At 38.5% G+C, this 19,087-nt stretch overlaps 1 protein-coding gene across 5 annotated transcripts in view; it reads left to right on the forward strand.

The window, feature by feature from the left end:
* LOC124795163 (aftiphilin) overlaps positions 1 to 19,087 on the forward strand; it is a 65,476-nt gene that overhangs the window by 10,829 nt on the left and 35,560 nt on the right. For all 5 annotated transcript variants that reach the window (XM_047259073.1, XM_047259056.1, XM_047259081.1 and 2 more), the window contains one exon: positions 7,780 to 8,016. In XM_047259073.1, coding sequence (XP_047115029.1) covers positions 7,780 to 8,016 — 237 coding nt within the window. The remainder of the gene's footprint in view (positions 1 to 7,779; positions 8,017 to 19,087) is intronic.

Genomic DNA, 19,087 nt, shown 5'->3' on the forward strand with positions numbered 1-19,087 from the left:
TGCTTTTTCTTCGACGTGCTTTTTCTTCGACGTGTTTTTTCTTCGACGTGTTTTTTCTTCAGAAGGGAAGGGTTGATTTTGATTTTCTTTACCATCTTTACCCACTTCAAGTTTGTGCTCTGTGTCAGACAACCTATCATTTATGGGACTTTTCTTGTGTTTTTCTTGCAGAAGTGAAGTGGAAGCTATTTTCTACTCACCCTTTTTTAATATGTTGTTTACATATTGAATACCAGCAAGTTAGGTGCTGAAAACAGTTAATTCTTCATGTGGACTGATGAAGATAAGACAGCCTGTATATGACGCTTTGCATCATTAATAGGGAGACACTGAATTTGACGAATATATTTAACAAAGTGTGTGCACATTTTTGTCTGTACTTATACTCCATATGACAAGTGAGGAGATGCATTGGTGAAGACACAGGATTCATATTTTCAAGGAGTGAAATTCAAATTCTTGCCTGGCCAGATAGATTTATGTTAATCACTTGGAGGTTAATAATGGTCCCATAAACAGATCTACAGCTGATCTCCTTCCCTATCCTTGTTCAGTCAAAGCTTGCATTCAGTACCTCATGATTTCCGTGTTGATAGGATATTATACTCTACTAGAACAAAACCTAGGTGTTTTGTGCGGTAAATTAGGTGTAGTATTGTAGGTGTAGCAAAAAATGTAATCAGTAGTAAATGATGACATAGAAAGAAACAAGAGCAAACTACAACCATTATGATATTATTAACACAGCTATACAGTATGTTATGTAGAAGAATGGATTGCTATGTTTATTAATAAATAAATTTTTTTTAGAAAAATATTATTTTTCTGTATGATCTCCATTGAGATAAATGAATTTGACCCAGTATAATTCAGATGTTTTTGTTCGGTCAGAACAGAATTTTGCTTCTAATGCTGCATAATTTTGGGATTAGAAAACAGAAGTCACTTGTGACAGAGGATGTATGTGGATCTGTTTTGAAACTTTACTCTGACTCCTGCCCTTCACAATGGCAAATGTGTGAGCAGGTGAAAGCACACTCATTTTGTGAACAAGTCATTATTGTTCCAGTGTAGGAGCTAATGATGATGCACTCTTTTTGCAGTAAATTATCATGAAATTATGAAAATTCCATTACTGCAGTTGCTGTCACCAGAATCTTACGTAACTCTGTATACGAGATGCCAATTGTCTTGACGGTAATATAAATTTAAAGGCAATAGTCTTCAACCACAATATCATGCATTGTATCCACTGCTTCTTCAGAAGAAACCTCAATTGTATGACCATAATGTACCAAATCTGCACTGCTCCTACATCTGTGTTTACTTCATTCACCCAATAATAAAAGGTCTTGAATCTGCGGCGGAATTTCTGTTAGCTTCTGTCAACTTGGACTGCATCTCAATCGCAATCTATTTTATTTTATGTGTAGCATAATATTGCTGTCTGATACTAATCATTGTCCATTTCCATGAAAAATGTAATGCCAGTCTCACATTTCATCTGTTTGAAACTGAAACTGTGAACACAACCATTAATGGCACCGTATTTGATAAAAATTCAGCCCCTTAAGAAAATTTCCCATTTTTCATAGAGTTTCAATAGATTTACTAATTTTTCTTCATATTCTCACTGTGCATCATCTTGTGAGAGGATACCTCTTACTATTACTAGCTGGTCCGTAGTCTGTTTTATTTGTGGATGGAATAAGCAAAACAGTCTGTTGGGCCATAATTATATGCTCGTATTTTTGTGTGGTCGTTACTCAAAACCGAGTGAGATAGTTAAGTGACTAAGACACAGAACCTGTATTTGAGAGGGGTGGGGTTCAAATTTCTATCTAGCTGTTTGTGTTTAGGTTTTTCATGTTTTCCCTAAATGAGTTAGAATGAATGCAGAGGTGGTTCCTTTGTTCTGAGTTTACACTCATTCTGTCATCGTAAAGTTTAAAACTCTGCTCTTCCTTCCTTCCTTTTTTGGAACAAAAGTGAAATGGAGGCAGTAAACTGCTTCACCATGTGTCCAAAATGTTGGTCTTTTAAATTTACCAGGAATTAAATACAAGAATGTAATTTTTTCTCTGTGGTTTCCATTTCAGTTACTTGAGCAGCTCAACAACATTTCTATTGATTAGTTTGGAAGGTGCGGTGAGGAACTAGTAGCAAATTGCAGCTTTTAAGTCAGTCTGTGGGATGTGCTCAGAATTTTAGATGCTAGAGCATTTTACATGAAAGACAGGGATTTGGGTTTCAACTCCGGTCTGGCATACAGCTTGTCACAGATGTACACCTTTGTGCGTCTAAACTGTATCATTTGTTTACTTACATGGCTGACAGTCAACTTGTCTTGTATTGTCACAAGCCAGTTACCTTGCAGGACAATCTGGAGCAGAGCACACTATTAATTACCTAATTGAAAAAGAAGTGGGAGAACTGGTTTTGAACATTAACAACTAACAGAGCATGGGGCTCCAATAATGCATTCATTAACTATCTAATAACTCCACCCTAGGCAGAGTAGTAGTAGTAATAGGTTAACAGGCAAAGGTCTTATAGGGTTGCCAGAAGTGTACCTTTGAAAAGGACATAGCCTGTTTTCTTCTACAGCCTGAGCAAGCTCTCCATCTCATTTAATGACCATTGCATTGATGGGACATTTAATCCTAATTTTCCTTTCTTCCTTCTTATATGGTAATAATGCCTGCATTGTCACTCAAAGTGATTATAATAACCAAAGGGACTCAAGAAATGGCATTAAATGACTTGAGAACTTCGATTATCTTCCTCTGTGTTGGAATGGTTGATGATAGAATCAAGTTAGTAAGCCTCTGATCTGTCATATGTATTAAACAGCTTGTGCTATATTAGAATTTATAAATTAGAATATTTTATCACTTCTGGTGCTCTCAGGTGGGTGTAATTGACTTTTGGTATTTAATGACTCAGTGAGCTTTCAGCAGTATCTTGACTTATGCTACCTTCACCATCCAGTATTGTCCACTGTCCATGGCCTTCTTTATGATTTCAGCTGTACCCTGTGCTGAGTCATTTTCTTCTGGATCCTGAGTCATACTGAAATCTTGGGGAATGAACTAGGTGATCACTTAGCCAGGGAAGTAACCACACAATCAATGTTTGTAATGGACATACAAAGCACTGATTTGGAAGCACAGAGGAGACACTTTATCCATCACAGCTGCAGCATGGAATGGTGAACTACTGCTCCCTCCAATAAACTGTGCACTACCAAGGAGACTACTGTTGTGTGGCCTGGAAAGAATTCACTTATGTCAGCTTTGTATTGATCTTACTCGCCTCAATCCATGGCCTTATCGTCTGCAGTGTCACACCTCCCCTTCCCAAGCATAACTGCTGTTCTTTGCTGATTGTGTCTCACATACTTGTGAAGTGTTCCCCGCCTTACAACACTCTAACAAATGAAGGATCTTGAGGACTCCTTATAATCAGTATTATCCGTTACCTGTGGCTGCACTTACATATCAGTAGTTTTGTTATGTTGAGTGATGGTGATTACTGTACCTGCAGTAACATCAGCTGCCTCACATGTTTGGATGGCATAGCTCATGATGTGTTCCCTGTTCTCCCCCCTCCCGAGCTTCCCAGAGCATGATGCGGCAGCATGCATAGCATCACTGCTGAGTAGCACCTATAGAGTGGACTGGGCAGGAGTACCCTTTTATGCGTCGTGCTATTGAAGTAGCTACGGAACCCTATTATACAATGTGTACATTATGCAACAAATAGTGTAGAAGTATGGATTAAATACATTAAGGATTGTACAAGCATTGTATTCTTTATGAAACTTCCTGGCAGATTAAAACTGTGTGCCGGACCGAGACTCGAACTCGGGACCTTTGCCTTTCGCGGGCAAGTGGTCTACCATCTGAGCTACCCAAGCGTGACTCGTGCCCCGTCCTCACAGCTTTACATCTCATTCTGGAAACATCCCCAAGGCCGTGGCTAAGCCGCGTCTCCACAATATCCTTTCTTTCAGGAGTGTTAGTTCTGCAAGGTTCACAGGAGAGCTTCTGCAAAGTTTGGAAGGTAGGAAACGAGGTACTGGCAGAAGCAAAGCTGTGAGGACCGGGCATGAGTCGTGTGTGAGTAGCTCAGTTGGTAGAGCACTTGCCTGTGAAAGGCAAAGGTCCAAGTTCGAGTCTCAGTCTGGCACATAGTTTTAATCTGCCAGGAAGTTTCATATCAGTGCACACTCCACTGCAGAGTGAAAATTTCATTCTGGATTGTACTCGTTACTTTGAGTTGTATCACGTAGCACATATCACCCAATAAAATCATTTTCACAAATATGATAAAGATTGAAAGTTAAAGAGAAAATCTCTTGTTTAGAGAGTACATGTTTCCCTAATTCACATAATATTCTTCAAATCAATAAGCATCTTGTACCACACACTTTCTAAAGCAGCTTGTATTCTTCGTCAGGGTTCAAGCTATTTAAATAAACAATTTTATCAAAATTGATTCAGCGCATTGGTTGTTAGGACTTAACAGGCAGAGTTACTTTCACATGTATAATGTTAGTATGGATAAAATGTTCACTTACAATATAATTTTTGTTCTTATCTTTTTACCATATTTTACTCACCTTGATCTCCCTTTTGTCTGTTTAGAAGGGCATTGTTTATTACACCACTGTGCTAAACAATCTTGATTTGGCTGAGCATCAGGCTTGTGATGTAAGGGATGCAGAGGAGCCTCCAAGGTTCCCTCTCTGCCTCTGACCTACATGCCAGCCCAATTTTGCATCACATTTATAATATTCTGTAATTACTTCCAATCATAAGATTCATCAGTGTTCTCAGCATCTCAGCCCTGTTTTCCCATTCATATGTTTAGAAGGATGTTGCTTATTACATCTCTGATGTACACATATCACATCTCGGCATGAAAGTAGCAGTGGGGAGGGATAGATGGAGAGATTTCATCTGTCACCAGAGATGAGCCCCAAAGCACCATCATCTGCTGCTGACCAACACTGGCCGAATTCTGCACTCCCTTTTATATATCCTGTAACAGTCTGTAAATCATAGCATTGTTAGTGGTTTGCCTGTCTCTGCTCTACTATTTTCCATTCACCATTGGAACAAACTGAGGTGACTGTTACTAAACTCTGAACAAACTAATCACTCCTGACCAGATGTAAAATGCTTGTTGCTAAATTCTTTTGTGTTTATACTAAAGGTTTGTGTCTTCACTGGCATCCACTACACATTGGAGGTTTTCTGTAGTGATATACAACTTAAATTGCTGTAGGAGATAAAATGCAAGCCATTTTTAATCTCTACATACAGAAATAATATTTACTGGAGGATCATTAGCAATGAGTATGTTGAGCAACTAACATTATAGACAACCTTATAGATAAAATGCAAGCCATTTTTAATCTCTACATACAGAAATAATATTTACTGGAGGATCATTAGCAATGAGTATGTTCAGCAACTAACATTATAGACAACCTTTCTCTTCCTCCCTTGCACCGAGCGAGGTGGTGCAGTGGTTAGACACTGGACTTGCATTCGGGAGGACGACGGTTCAATCCCGCGTCTGGCCATCCTGATTTAGGTTTTCCGTGATTTCCCTAAATCAGTCCAGGCAAATGCCGGGATGGTTCCTCTGAAAGGGCACGGTCAACTTCCTTCCCCACCCTTCCCTAATCCGATGAGACCGATGACCATGCTGTCTGGTCTCCTTCCCCAAACCAACAAACCAACCAACCAACCAACCATCTTCCTCCCTTGCTGGCCGGAGTGGCCGAGCGGTTCTAGGCGCTACAGTCTGGAACCGCGCGACCGCTACGGTCGCAGGTTCGAATCCTGCCTCGGGCATGGATGTGTGTGATGTCCTTAGGTTAGTTAGGTTTAACTAGTTCTAAGTTCTAGGGGACTGATGACCTTAGAAGTTAAGTCCCATAGTGCTCAGAGCCATTTTGTCTTCCTCCCTTAAGCAAATAGCCATAGTTTTCCCACTGACACTGTGGGTCATTAAAATTAAAACATTGGGAAGGATAGCAAATAATGAAATTTTACTTTTGTGCTTGTACAGTATTGTAGGAAGAATACATGCTTTAATGTGTCAGTGATTTTGGGTATACAGGGTGTGAAGCTAAGTATACAGAGCTGCCACCTTTGGCAGCAACAAGAAGTCTACCCTGGCTGGGAATGAATAGAACTGAGCTTGTATGACAGATATTGGTGTGTCATTTCATGCTGCTTCAGATTTATCTCAGAATTAATCTATTGTAATGGCTGGTGAGTGGTGTCATGCCAGCCTCTCTGCAAACCCTGACCATATTTTTAATGGCTGGGAGACTTGGATGATGTGCTGATTATGGCAGCAGCTGAACACCCTATATTGTTGAAGGCCAAGACAGTCCAGCTGGTGTAGTCTGTTGTAGTCTTGTCAATAGAAAATTGTCATGCTGACTTTGAAGATAAGCATGACCATCAGCTTCAACATTTCAGAAATGTAAAAGCTGATGTCCAAATTACTGGCTATGTGAACTGGAGCTGATACTGTTGTGTACCCAGTGACACCCTAAAACCATCACACCAGGTCTGGTCCCATATACAGCAATACCAAATGCATTGTGGCAACATTAGTTATACCTGAAGCCACCATTGTTATGCTACACGCAGAACAGGGACTCTTCCGTAAAGATGTCATGGCGCCAGTCCTGTTTCCAGTGTCAATTGTGGATACACCATTGTCAGCATGCGTACCTCTACTGCTGTATCAAATGAAAGCTGCAACAGTGGTCATAATGCAGACAGTCTGTGATGCTGCAGACATGGTTCTCCGCGTGGTTGCTTGTCTTACTGTGAGTGAACCTATTTCTTGACTGAAGGTACATGACATGGCAGTATGACCCTGCACAGCCAAGTTAACGGTATGTCTGTCCTCTTGCACACTAGTCGCATGGGGCTGTTGAGAACCTGCTTGACATGCTCATCTTGAATCCATCGATTACGTATTTGCAGGAGAGTCGTGGGGCAGTGTGAGCAGCAATATCATATAATGATGAACTGCAGTCTCCATAGGCCACACTCCTACTGCTGTCGAATTCTGACAGGTGCTGGCACTTCTGCTTCTTACTTGAAATATAACATGATCTTCTCATAAACAACTGACTTTCATATGATATTTCAAAATGATAAACCTGCTACATAATCTTTCTACATTGGTGTTACTTGGATAAGGAACAGTGAAAGTCCTCTGACAACCATGCCTCCATCCTTGCTACCCTCCCTGTTTTCCTTTCCCTGTTGCTTCATAACCTGGGTTGTGAGTAACTGAATCCACTTTCCCTTCTTCCCTTTCTTTCCCCTCTCTCCTCCCTGGTGAAGGAACAAAGTTCCGAAAGCTAGGAACGTAAATTTTCTGCTCTGTTTTTTGTGTATCTATCGGCTGTACTGAGCTGAGGTAAGTACTGGCCAGCCCCTCTATCTCTTTGAATGTACGAACTGAGTGGTGTACAGTGTATGAGCTGCTGATGTGTTCAAAACTGTTACAGTTTTATTTGTGAAACGTAATATGATTCATCACCTAATGTTCTTTGTATGCTTCTTGTCTGTGATGTATCGATGCCCCCCCCCCCCCCCAAAAAAAAGCAAACTAGCTCTCTCTCTCTCTCTCTCCTCTCTCTCTCTCTCTCTCTCTCATCTCTACATGTATGTATCTTTACTTGCAGTTACATGTGTATTCACGTCATTTGTAATATGTTGTTGTTGACTCTTCCAGGTGGTACTGTCATTGGAAAGCAAGATCCTAGCGTTGTTTCACAGCTGCAAAGACACTCCCACTGAGGAGCATACTGAACAGACGTGGCTTCCTCTAACAAATTACTTACAAGCCTCCCAAAGTATCTGGGCTCATCTGAAAAATATAGAAACTACGCATGCGTTGTCTTACCAATGGGCAGGGTCAACTTCAAATAAATTACTGCTGTCTGCTCTTGGTATAGATTCACGAAACCTTGTAAGTATAATTCTAAAAGAAATCGTGTACTAGTATATGGTCTGCGAGTGTGAGCTCTTCTCACTTATCTAATAGCAAACAAAAGTTTATAAAGAACTGTAATTCAGCTTTGATGTCTAATAACTAATGGAAGAAGAGATCTGGTTAATACCTAGTGGGACATTTCAGAAATTTACTTCATAAACAGTAATGCTACTTCTAATTAAATTTGTAGCACTTTCTTTTTTCTCTTGTGCGTGTCTCATTAGTGGGGATACAATACACTCACATATGTTCCATTGCCACTTGTGGTTCACAGCATATAGAATAGAACACATTTATGTGGCAGCAGTAGTTGAGACACTAAACTTTTATTTGGGAACACTAGTACTCAAATGCTATAGGTGATAGTTATTTAAGCTACCTTAGTTCACATCAGATGAATGTTTGCTGATTGCTTCAGCAGCTACTCATTTCACTTGTTCTTATCTAGTGTGCAGTTACAGTAATATCCCGATAGTGTGCTACTAATGGGACGTCAAGCTGACTCATCCCTTTTCCTGCAAGATAGTGTAAATATCTTGTTTTCTATAAGCTTTTTGCACAGTTGTTTCAACATATTTCAGGCATTACTACAAAGACACAAAGGAATTACAGACACTGGATGGGAAAGGGATTGCTTTAATTCAGTGGTGAAAGTTGAAAATTTGTGCTGGACTGGACTTCGAACGCATGTCTCCTGCTTACTAGGTAGACGCACCATCCGGACACAGTGGTCATCGCAACTGTGAAATTCTCAATTTATCCACACACTACACATGTAGTGCCCCTTGTGCATTATCCTCATTACCCTTGGTATTTTGCCAATTCCCATAAGAGTTTGCCCTGGTGTGTGTCTGCACTGAAGAGGCCATTGACTGTATTGCCTTTGCGTCTTAATTCATACTGGCTGTTAGATCAAAATGGTGTCTGTTCTTTCGGACATGTCCAAAAAAAAATAGACACCACATATATATACATTAATACAAAGTTTGATTACTGCACTCAATTAGGTAATCATTTTTGATACTGTTATTACTAGAATAAATTGCTCCAGAATGAGTCTTTCACTCTACCATTGAGTATGGGGGTTTTGAAATTTCCTGATCGATTAAAACTATGTGCCATTCCAGTATGAATAGTAGTCCATCTGAAACTTCCCAGTAGATTAAAACCATGTGTCAGACAATACTCGAACCTGCAGATAATGCTGTAAACTCCTGAGCTGTGCAGGCATGACCCTCAGTGTGCTCTCACAGCTGCAGTTGTGAAAGGTGAGGTTCTGCATTGGAGGCAAAGAGTTTGTTTTAATCTGTCCTGAAGTTTCGGATTAATTGCTGTTGACTGTGTGAAATGGACACATTTGCTAGAGGCTGGAAGGTCAAAGCATAAGCTAACATAGTCAAGAATTTCTCAGACAGAAATTTGGTTAACTAAAAAGGAGAAGTACCCAAAAGTGGGATCAGCTTTTTGAAACCATCTATAAGATGATGTAGATTAAGATCTCAGGCATCAATCCCTGCAGCCATTTACCCCGATGGTGTTTTGTTCGATTAATTGATGGAAAAAAAATCGATATTTTTGCATGATGCTCAAAAATAACCTTAAAAAGTTTTATTGTATGGATTGGTTGCATGGTGTAATGGATAGAGTAAGACTTTGACATCCAGAAAGTCATGGCTTCGAATCTCATCAGGTACTTTAAATTTTTTTATTTGTAAATCTTTATCAAAATACTTTCATCTTATTTTTATTCAATGAATTGAATTAAATGTATTTTTATTTGTATTTCTTGTCATATAAACTTCATTTGCTCTCATTTTTCTTTCTGTCATTCTTTTTCTGCTTGACGTCTTTGTTCGCGTGATTTTAATTAATTTTATGTATTAATTTTGATATTTTTTATCCTATTTTTTTTACCCATTTTGTTGCATTTGCTATTTCTATTCTTTGTTTTGCTTTAATTTCATTTTGCTTATAACTTCTTCTTTCGTTTGAATATTCATCTGCGTTATTTTGTCTGTACTACAATAGGAATTTTTTTTGAGCAAGCAGTAAAGGAAGCAAAAGAAAAATTCAGAGTAGGTATTAAAATCCATGGAGAAGAAATAAAAACTTTGAGGTTCGCCAATGAAATTTTAATTCTGTCAGACAGCAAAGGACTTGGAAGAGCAGTTGAACGGAATGGACAGTGTCTTTAAAGGAGGATATAAAATGAACATCAACAAAAGCAAAACGAGGATAATGGAATGTAGTTGAATTAAGTCGGGAGATGCTGAGGGAATTAGATTAGGAATTGAGACACTTAAAGTAGTAAAGGAGTTTTGCTATTTGGGGAGCAAAATAACTGATGATGGTCGAAGTAGAGAGGATATAAAATGTAGACTGGCGATGGCAAGGAAAGCGTTTTTGAAGAAGAGAAATTTGTTAACATCGAGTATAGATTTAAGTGTAAGGAAGCCGTTTCTGAAAGTATTTGTATGGAGTGTAGCCATGTATGGGAGTGAAAAACGGGCGATAAATAGTTTGGACAAGAAGAGAAGAGAAGCTTTCGAAATGTGGTGCTACAGAAGAATGCTGAAGATTAGATGGGTAAATCGCATAACTAATGAGGAGGTATTGAATAGAATTGGGGAGAAGAGGAGTATGTAGCACCAGTTGACAAGAAGAAGGGACCGGTTGTTGGGACATGTTCTGAGGCATCAAGGGATCACAAATTTAGCATTGGATGGCAGCGTGGAGGGTAAAAATCATGGAGGGAGACCAAGAGATGAATACACTAAGCAGTTTCAGAAGGATGTAGGCTGCAGTAAGTACTGGGAGATGAAGAAGCTTGCACAGGATAGAGTAGCATGGAGAGCTGCATCAAACCAGTCTCAGGACTGAAGACCACAACAACAACAACAATAGGAATTTAGCCTATGTTGTAAATCTTTGTACGATGATTACCATCCAGAAAAATACACGTATTGCAATGAAAAATACATTTTTGACACCGTTGCACAGTCAGTATAAATAGATCATTTTGTCTTTTATTTTTACTAATAGATTGGCATCTTCTTATATTTAAATGTAATAAAATTCACATTTATGAAAATTCTTAGTAGAGAAATGATGATGTAAAGACAAAAGGAGAACAATTAAAGAAGTATATACAATGTTTAAAACAGTGTGACTAAGGAATAGAAATAGGAAATTACATTGAAACCAATTAACAGGGTACAAATAATGAGTCATTTCAATAAAGATTAAAAAATAAAAAAGTTTAAAGAACCTAAGTGATTCGAACCAAAGAACCGATGCATGTTAACACATTACCCTACCCATTACAACATGCAATCAGTCTCCACAGTACTACTATTTTAACACTAAAATCTATTTATAGTTAAAATCAAAGCAATTTTATTCGACATGTTTCAAAAATTACAAGTTTGTTTGTGTGTGTGGGGGGGGGGGGGGGGGGAGGGGGGGCAGGGGGAGGAGATTGGGGTATGGGGTGGGGGGGGGGGGGTCCTGTTGGTAGTTTCTGCTGATTCTGCAAACTCATTGTTATGTCATTATGACTCTGTTATACTGTAAATTCCTGTTATGTTTGGCAGTGCAGTTGCAGCTCACCACAATTTATAAGGAAATCGACATTTCCAGTGTGATGTGGACTAATGATGTAAAACCAAACATCAAGCCTAAGCTGTTACCCCCTTATTCACAAACACAGAAAATGCAGCAACCTACATAATGAAACAGTATAGTAGGTTAAAACACAATTTATTTTCAATAAATGTGTTACCAGCAAAATGAAAACATGTAAATCAAAATAATTATTTGATGTGTAACAGCCAAATATATTTGAACCATCAAGAGCAAATATGCCTCACACCAACAAATACAAGAGTTTGAGTCCTGTTAGACGCTATTGCAATCTATAAGGAAAAAGAATCGTAAATTAATTTTCACTCATAAAATAAACATCAGATTTATATAAGGCAATATCGTGGCCACACAAATTGCAGGCATGTGTACTAAACTGCCAGTCACTACTGCCTGGCAGTAGCCCAGAAATGTTTACAAGTGGCCACACTATTGGTTATTTTCATAAAAGGTATGCATGTAATCTATTGGAAATAAGTGTGGATCCACTGCATTTCTGTCACACAAGGAATCAAGTTAGATATAACAAGATACATTTGGCTTCGTGGATGCATACTTTTTGTAAGTAAGCTCAGTGCTTCAGAAAGTTTAACTAGTGAACTGATACTGGATACATGCCTGTTCCAAATTTTACTAGAATGTCAAAACACCATTTTGAATATCTAATACAAACAATTGGTCCAAGAATGGCTAAAACCAATACAAATATGAGAGAGTATATATTATCAGTTACAACCTGGTTGGCGATCAGCCTTTAGGTTTTAGCAACTGGTGATTCTGACAGGAGTATAATATACCTCTTTAAACTTCACTATTTGTCAATAAGTCTCATGGTACAAGAAACATGCAATGCTTTGATAGAAGGCCTGAAAGATTTTACCATAGGAAGTTTTAAATAAAAATAGTTTTTATTTTGTTTTTGTTAACTGGCATACACTACTGTTTAACACTATCAATTCCTACTTCAGGTACCTCTTGAAGAAATAGTCTGAAACTCATGGCATCAAATGCAGACCACAAGTGCTTCCACACTTCCTATGCGACTTTGTTGCCTTGCATTTGGCACAGATTCGAGGTCTTCAGAATTTTTTATATCTTTCATCAAGTGTGAGTCAGAGATAAATCTCATTTGCAAAATTTATAGTTCTCTCATTTGTCTACTTCCCTTGCTGTCTATAACAAATTCCTGACAACGAACAGCTACAAAATATGTGGCTATATGTACATGCACAAATAATCGAAGAAAAGTGAAACAATTTTGTTTTCATTCAGACACTAGGCTGTGAGAGAAGTAGGAATCAAAGGTGAAAGTGAGAGAGAAGCATTTACACACAAGGACAGAGATAGATATTGCCTTGCAATATGAAATACTCTTCACTCTTGCTGGACAGCACTGGCAATCCCTCAGCAATATGTTGGCAGCAGCCTGCAGCATCAGCAGTATAGCGAAGCCATACTGTATAATTACCATCTATTGCAGTCACATTTCAGCATTGTTGATGGCAACACTATTGCGGCCAAATATTGCCATTAAATGCAGACCATCTAAATGCACCTCTAGAGTTGATGGCTTTTTAGTCCTAGAGTTTCTTTGTGGGGTTGGAAAATTATAGGGGGAAACTTATGGTAAATTTGAGCTTGAAGTCACTTTGAGTCCTCCTTGGCCAGCAGAGCATTGCCTACAAAGGCTCTGATTCATAGTTCTGGTCAAATTTATGATTCGAATCAGTCAGAATAATTATCAGTAAGAACACGGGATAAAAAAAGGAAGTGCAAAATAGAAATATGTCTGGACATATTTGATGAACAAATGTTGAAGAGTTGTGAATTATGATTTATTATTCACATTATACATATTTTTAAATCATTCATTTCAGGTACAAGAGACCCATCTAAAATTTGTGTTACAATTTTACCACGCTCAAAGTACAAGAAATGCTAACATTAGCCTAATTTTAATATGATCTCCTATTAGGGCCAAAAAGGTTAATCATTAATTCTAGTACCAAGGTACACTTTGCTCAAATTATCTGTTCATCTTGCATGAATTCTGCTAGTGAATATTAGCATTCATTCCACAAAACTCCCCGTAGTTTCTACTGGGTAAGGTTTGGCGTGTTGGTTTATTATAAATTTTGTCCCCTTGTAGTTAGATGTCTGAGCATACAGTTTCAGTAGGTATGTGGGAAGCATTAAATTATCGTTCTTTATTGAGTTGTACATGTGACCAAAACAATTTATACGTTGTGTAAGAAGATTATAGTTGCATATCTGTATATGGATAAGTCAGGTCTAAATTTCTGTTGAAATCATGGGTAACAAGATACTTTTAGCTGAGCAGTACACATATATCTAACAATTTTCTTCTGCATCTTCAGAATCTAACAGATGCCACTAGCTGTTATTGTAAAGTTTTAATTATCATTTCAAGAAATCAAGCTGTGACCATGAAACTGGTGATGTGTTGTTCCTTCTGCACATATTCACCCTTCAACATGACACATGCCATTCTCAGTGGTGGCTGAGTCAGTGGAGAACTTGGTTGTAGGTATCTGCATTTTGGCATTTTGGCTGTTCGAGGAACTGTTCACATTTATCACCATCTTGTGCTGGAAATGCCTGCCAAACAATGGTTTCTTCATCCAACGAAGAAGGAATAAGTTACTAAGTGCCATTGAGGAGAATGTGGGGAAGGGCACTATTTGGTATCCCAAAGAAACAGCGTCTATGTATGTGCAGTCATGGAGCAAAAACGCCTCATGATATTTCGTCTTGATAGCATTAAGTAACCTTGATCAGAAGATTTTGATAGCACGTTCCTGTGATGGATATCATGGAAGAAGTGTTCTGTCAAATGTGTTAGAGCAGAGTTTGGAGAATTTCTCAGGGGAGAAGAAAATTAACACACAAATGTAATCATGTATTACTCTTCACTTGGTCACTTGGTTTGCATCTGAATGCATCTGGTACAAGCCTGCTTGCTCCAGAGGCATCCAGTTGACTAAAGGAATAACAATCCTTTATTAGTGATTTCCATCAAAAATGTGGTCCCTCATCTGTCTTGTCTGGGTCCTTCCCATCCCTTGAAGCCTGTGTTGCTGACGAGGCACTGCTGCTAATGCCTGCGGGCAGGCAACATAGAAAAGCTATGGAGCCCAAGAAACAGCTGTAATTGGCTGATGCCTTGCCCCCCATAACTCAACTCACTGAAATGTCAATCAAACGGTTATTTTAACTGAAGTATAGTACTAAACAAAACACAGTGCCCACTTTTCTTTGCTAAAAACTCCATAACACTCAACTCCATGATCTCAGGCAGTGATGAAATGACATCACGACCTGACTGTTGAGCACTTCGTTGAGATTGTTTCAGTCTGAAAGTTAGCTATTTGCCTCTTTATAGAATCTGACATTGTTGCCAGAATTAGAAGTATTATTCAACACAGAAATATGCTTTAGACCATGGCCTAAATGCTCTTATAAAAAAAATCACCATTGGTTCTTCATTTGCATTCTGTGTTGAAGTACTGTGCATTTTATAGGTGCTTGTTATTGCTCATTTTAATTTCAGTGTTAAATGTATTGCTTCCTGTCTCTTTTTCATGCTATAACTTTAATAGGTGTCCACTTTCTAACACCAGGTATTGTTTCACAGACATTTACACCAATATTTAGCCTATAGGCACAGTGATAAATGAATAAACAATCAGGAGATTTTAGAATAGTGTTTTCAACATAAATGTGTAGAGTGTAGGGAAGCAAACATATTCCATGTTCTCTTATGTATTGAGCAGTTTTGGACTTCTGACATGGAGTATGCTTTTCCTTTAGTCAGTTACTCAAGACTTCTTGTGTTTCTTTATTCATGTGCAGAATGAATTACTTCAGAAGTTCAGCGTTTAATATGTGCTTTCAGAGAGAGAATGAATCACACCCCCCCTCATTAATGTGTTATGAGGTTTCTTTAAATTGTCAGAGATGAATGCAAGGTGGTTTCTTGGAAAGACCAAAATATATTAGCTCCACTTGGATTCAGTCTGATGTAGCACTTAATATCCAATGACCATATCAAGCACTAACGAAATGTTAAGTGTAACCTTCCTTCTTACAGCAAGATCTTTACTTAAAGTAAGCATAAGTCAAAAATTTCATGTCTGTGCTTACCAGAGTTACTTCTGTTATATATGTTTACATATCTGCAATCTTATTAATATACTTTTATTGATTATGGTTATTTTTTTTTTCAATGTGGTTAACAAGAAATTTATTGGTTGCCTTTTTTTTCCTGTTAAAGAAATCTTGGTTGTGAGGACATGCATTTTACGAACTCAGTTTCTGTGAGACTATTTTATGTATTATATATGTGCATGACAAATGTCACGCTAATCTGTCTTGTACTGGAAAATATTGGCAATGAGCTTATGTAATATAAATAATTTTCTGCAACAGATGTCACAGTCAGCCTGTTGCTGTACTACTAGTGTACATAAGTACAATATTTCTATAATATTTCAAAGTACAGAAATAATTTTGATTAACACAGTAATGAAAATTTCTTGCAAGAATCTTAAAAATGTTATAATGAAAACATAAAAAAATATATTGACACTATGAGAGTACTTGTCAGCCAAATATCAACCTTTTTCAGGAATGGACATGTTGGTGGTTGTTGTTCACATCCAAAATCTTGAGCTGCATATCATACATTCACCTTATTTGTTTAGTTATTTATTCACTAGCAGACTAATGGTTGAGGTGTTCTTTAGGCGCATTCACCTCATTTGTTTTAGTTATTTATTCATTAGCAGACTAATGGTTGAGATGTTTTTTCTGTGAAGACCAACATTACCATTTATTACAGTATGGTTAGCTTGTTTGGTATTTAGTCAGTTTTAAAGTGCACTTGTACCCTTGTCATCTCTTATTTTGTTTTTGAATTACTTTAATTCATAATATCAATTTATAGATTTTATCAAAGTTCAGTACTGAACAAACACAAAAATCATCTATTATGATAATGTAGACCATCAATTACATTTAGTTGGTGTGTGCTAGCAACACTGCTGAGAAGTACGTACTACTACTTTTGAACTGCGCATTCGCATTTTGGCCTATTTTCAGGAGAATTATATGGAATTACGAAATAGTGCCTTTGCAGTGAAAATAATTGGAATTATCATTTGTTTTTCACTTCGCGGGCGGCAGAGATTGCTAATGTATCCTTGTGCAGTGTTGCCTGAAGTGCGGATAGGTGTTTTAAATCCTCATAAAAGAAGTCATTTTCACTGCTAGTATTTAGTCAGCAAGAGTAGAAGTAGTGGCATAAAATTTATGTTCACTAGACTTTGCACCTGTATTCTGGATTAAATTCCAAATATCTTTGATGTGTCTCATGGTGGCACATGGAACTTTATGGTTATCTACGTGTTGGATGGCAACATTAAACTTGGTGATTCTCTTGGCATTATTTGAGAGAGGTAGCTTTTGTGCCAGCACCACTTTTACCCTTCTCCCTTCTCTTTCATGACCATCAAGAACACAAACGTGATAGTATGCTTTACACATACTCATCACCACTTAAACTATAAAACAACACTCACACTTTACAAATGAAAGGTGGCTAATGGGTGTGAATAAAGAATGCCTTTCCAGTTTAGGTTGCTGAGCTTCTGGAGAATGTATCAGTATCATACGACCTCTACATTTGTCCTTTCATGAGTGTTTGTCATTTCATTGCAGGCATAGTGGGCTAGCAAAAATTAAAAATGAGCTTTCAACATAAAAATATGTGTGTGGCATAACGAAACACAAAACAGCATAAAGTAATGCTTGTTTTGTGATGTGTCAGCAGTGTAAAAAACTTAATTTTAATTTTCTTTAAACTTTTGACAAAATTAGCTAAAAGGTGTTTATTTCTTGATGATTACATAAGTTCACGACAAGCTCCTATTGGCATATGTGCCATTATCAAGTGTTCCTGTCGGGATTATGTGTACGAGGTGCATTCAAGTTCTAAGGCCTCCGATTTTTTTTCTCCGGACTGGAAAGAGATAGAAACATGCGCATTGTTTTAAAATGAGGCCTCGTTCATTGTCAATAGGTCCCAGAGATGGCAGCACTGTATGGCAGATGGAATTTTACCGCCAGCGGCGAGAATGAGAACTGTTTTAAATACAATGGCGACGTTTTCCTTACTTGAACAGCGTGCAATCATGCGTTTTCTGAGTTTGCGTGGTGTGAAACCAATTGAAATTCATCGACAGTTGAAGGAGACATGTGATGATGGAGTTATGGATGTGTCGAAAGTGCGTTTGTGGGTGCGACAGTTTAGTGAAGGCAGAACATTGTGTGACAACAAACCAAAACAACCTCGGGCTCGCACGAGCCGGTCTGACGACATGATTGAGAAAGTGGAGAGAATTGTTTTGGGGGATCGCTGAATGACTGTTGAACAGATCGCCTCCAGAGTTGACATTTCTGTGGGTTCTGTGCACACAATCCTGCATGACGACCTGAAAATGCGAAAAGTGTCATCCAGGTGAGTGCCACGAATGCTGACGGATGACCACATGGCTGCCCGTGTGGCATGTTGCCAAGCAATGTTGACGTGCAACGACAGCATGAATGGGACTTCCTTTTCATCGGTTGTGACAATGGATGAGACGTGGATGCCATTTTCAATCCAGAAACAAAGCGCCAGTCAGCTCAATGGAAGCACACAGATTCACCGCCACCAAAAAAATTTAGGGTAACCGCCAGTGCTGAAAAAATGATGGTGTCCATGTTCTGGGACAGCGAGGGCGTAATCCTTACCCATTGCGTTCCAAAGGGCACTACGGTAACAGGTGCATCGTACGAAAATGTTTTGAAGAACAAATTCCTTCCTGCACTGCAACAAAAACGTCCGGGAAGGGCTGTGCGTGTGCTCTTTCACCAAGACAACGCACCCGCACATCGAGCTAACGTTACGCAACAGTATCTTCGTGATAACAACTTTGAAGTGATTCATCATGCTCCCTACTCACCTGATCTGGCTCCTAGTGACTTTTGGCTTTTTCCAACAATGAAAGACACTCTCCGTGGCTGCACATTCACCAGCCGTGCTGCTATTGCCTCAGCGATTTTCCAGTGGTCAAAACAGACTCCTAAAGAAGCCTTCGCCATTGCCATGGAATCATGGCATCAGCATTGTGAAAAATGTGTACGTCTGCAGGGCGATTACGTCGAGAAGTAACGCCAGTTTCATCGATTTCGGGTGAGTAGTTAATTAGGAAAAAAATCGGAGGCCTTAGAACTTGAATGCACCTCGTATATACCATTTTATTCTACATCTATGAAGTAGTTTTATGAAATTTTGTCTTTTATTATACCTACATCTAGATGGTATAAGGTCCATAAATCATCA

This window comes from Schistocerca piceifrons, chromosome 1 (assembly GCF_021461385.2).
Source record: "Schistocerca piceifrons isolate TAMUIC-IGC-003096 chromosome 1, iqSchPice1.1, whole genome shotgun sequence".
Lineage (NCBI taxonomy): Eukaryota > Metazoa > Arthropoda > Insecta > Orthoptera > Acrididae > Schistocerca > Schistocerca piceifrons.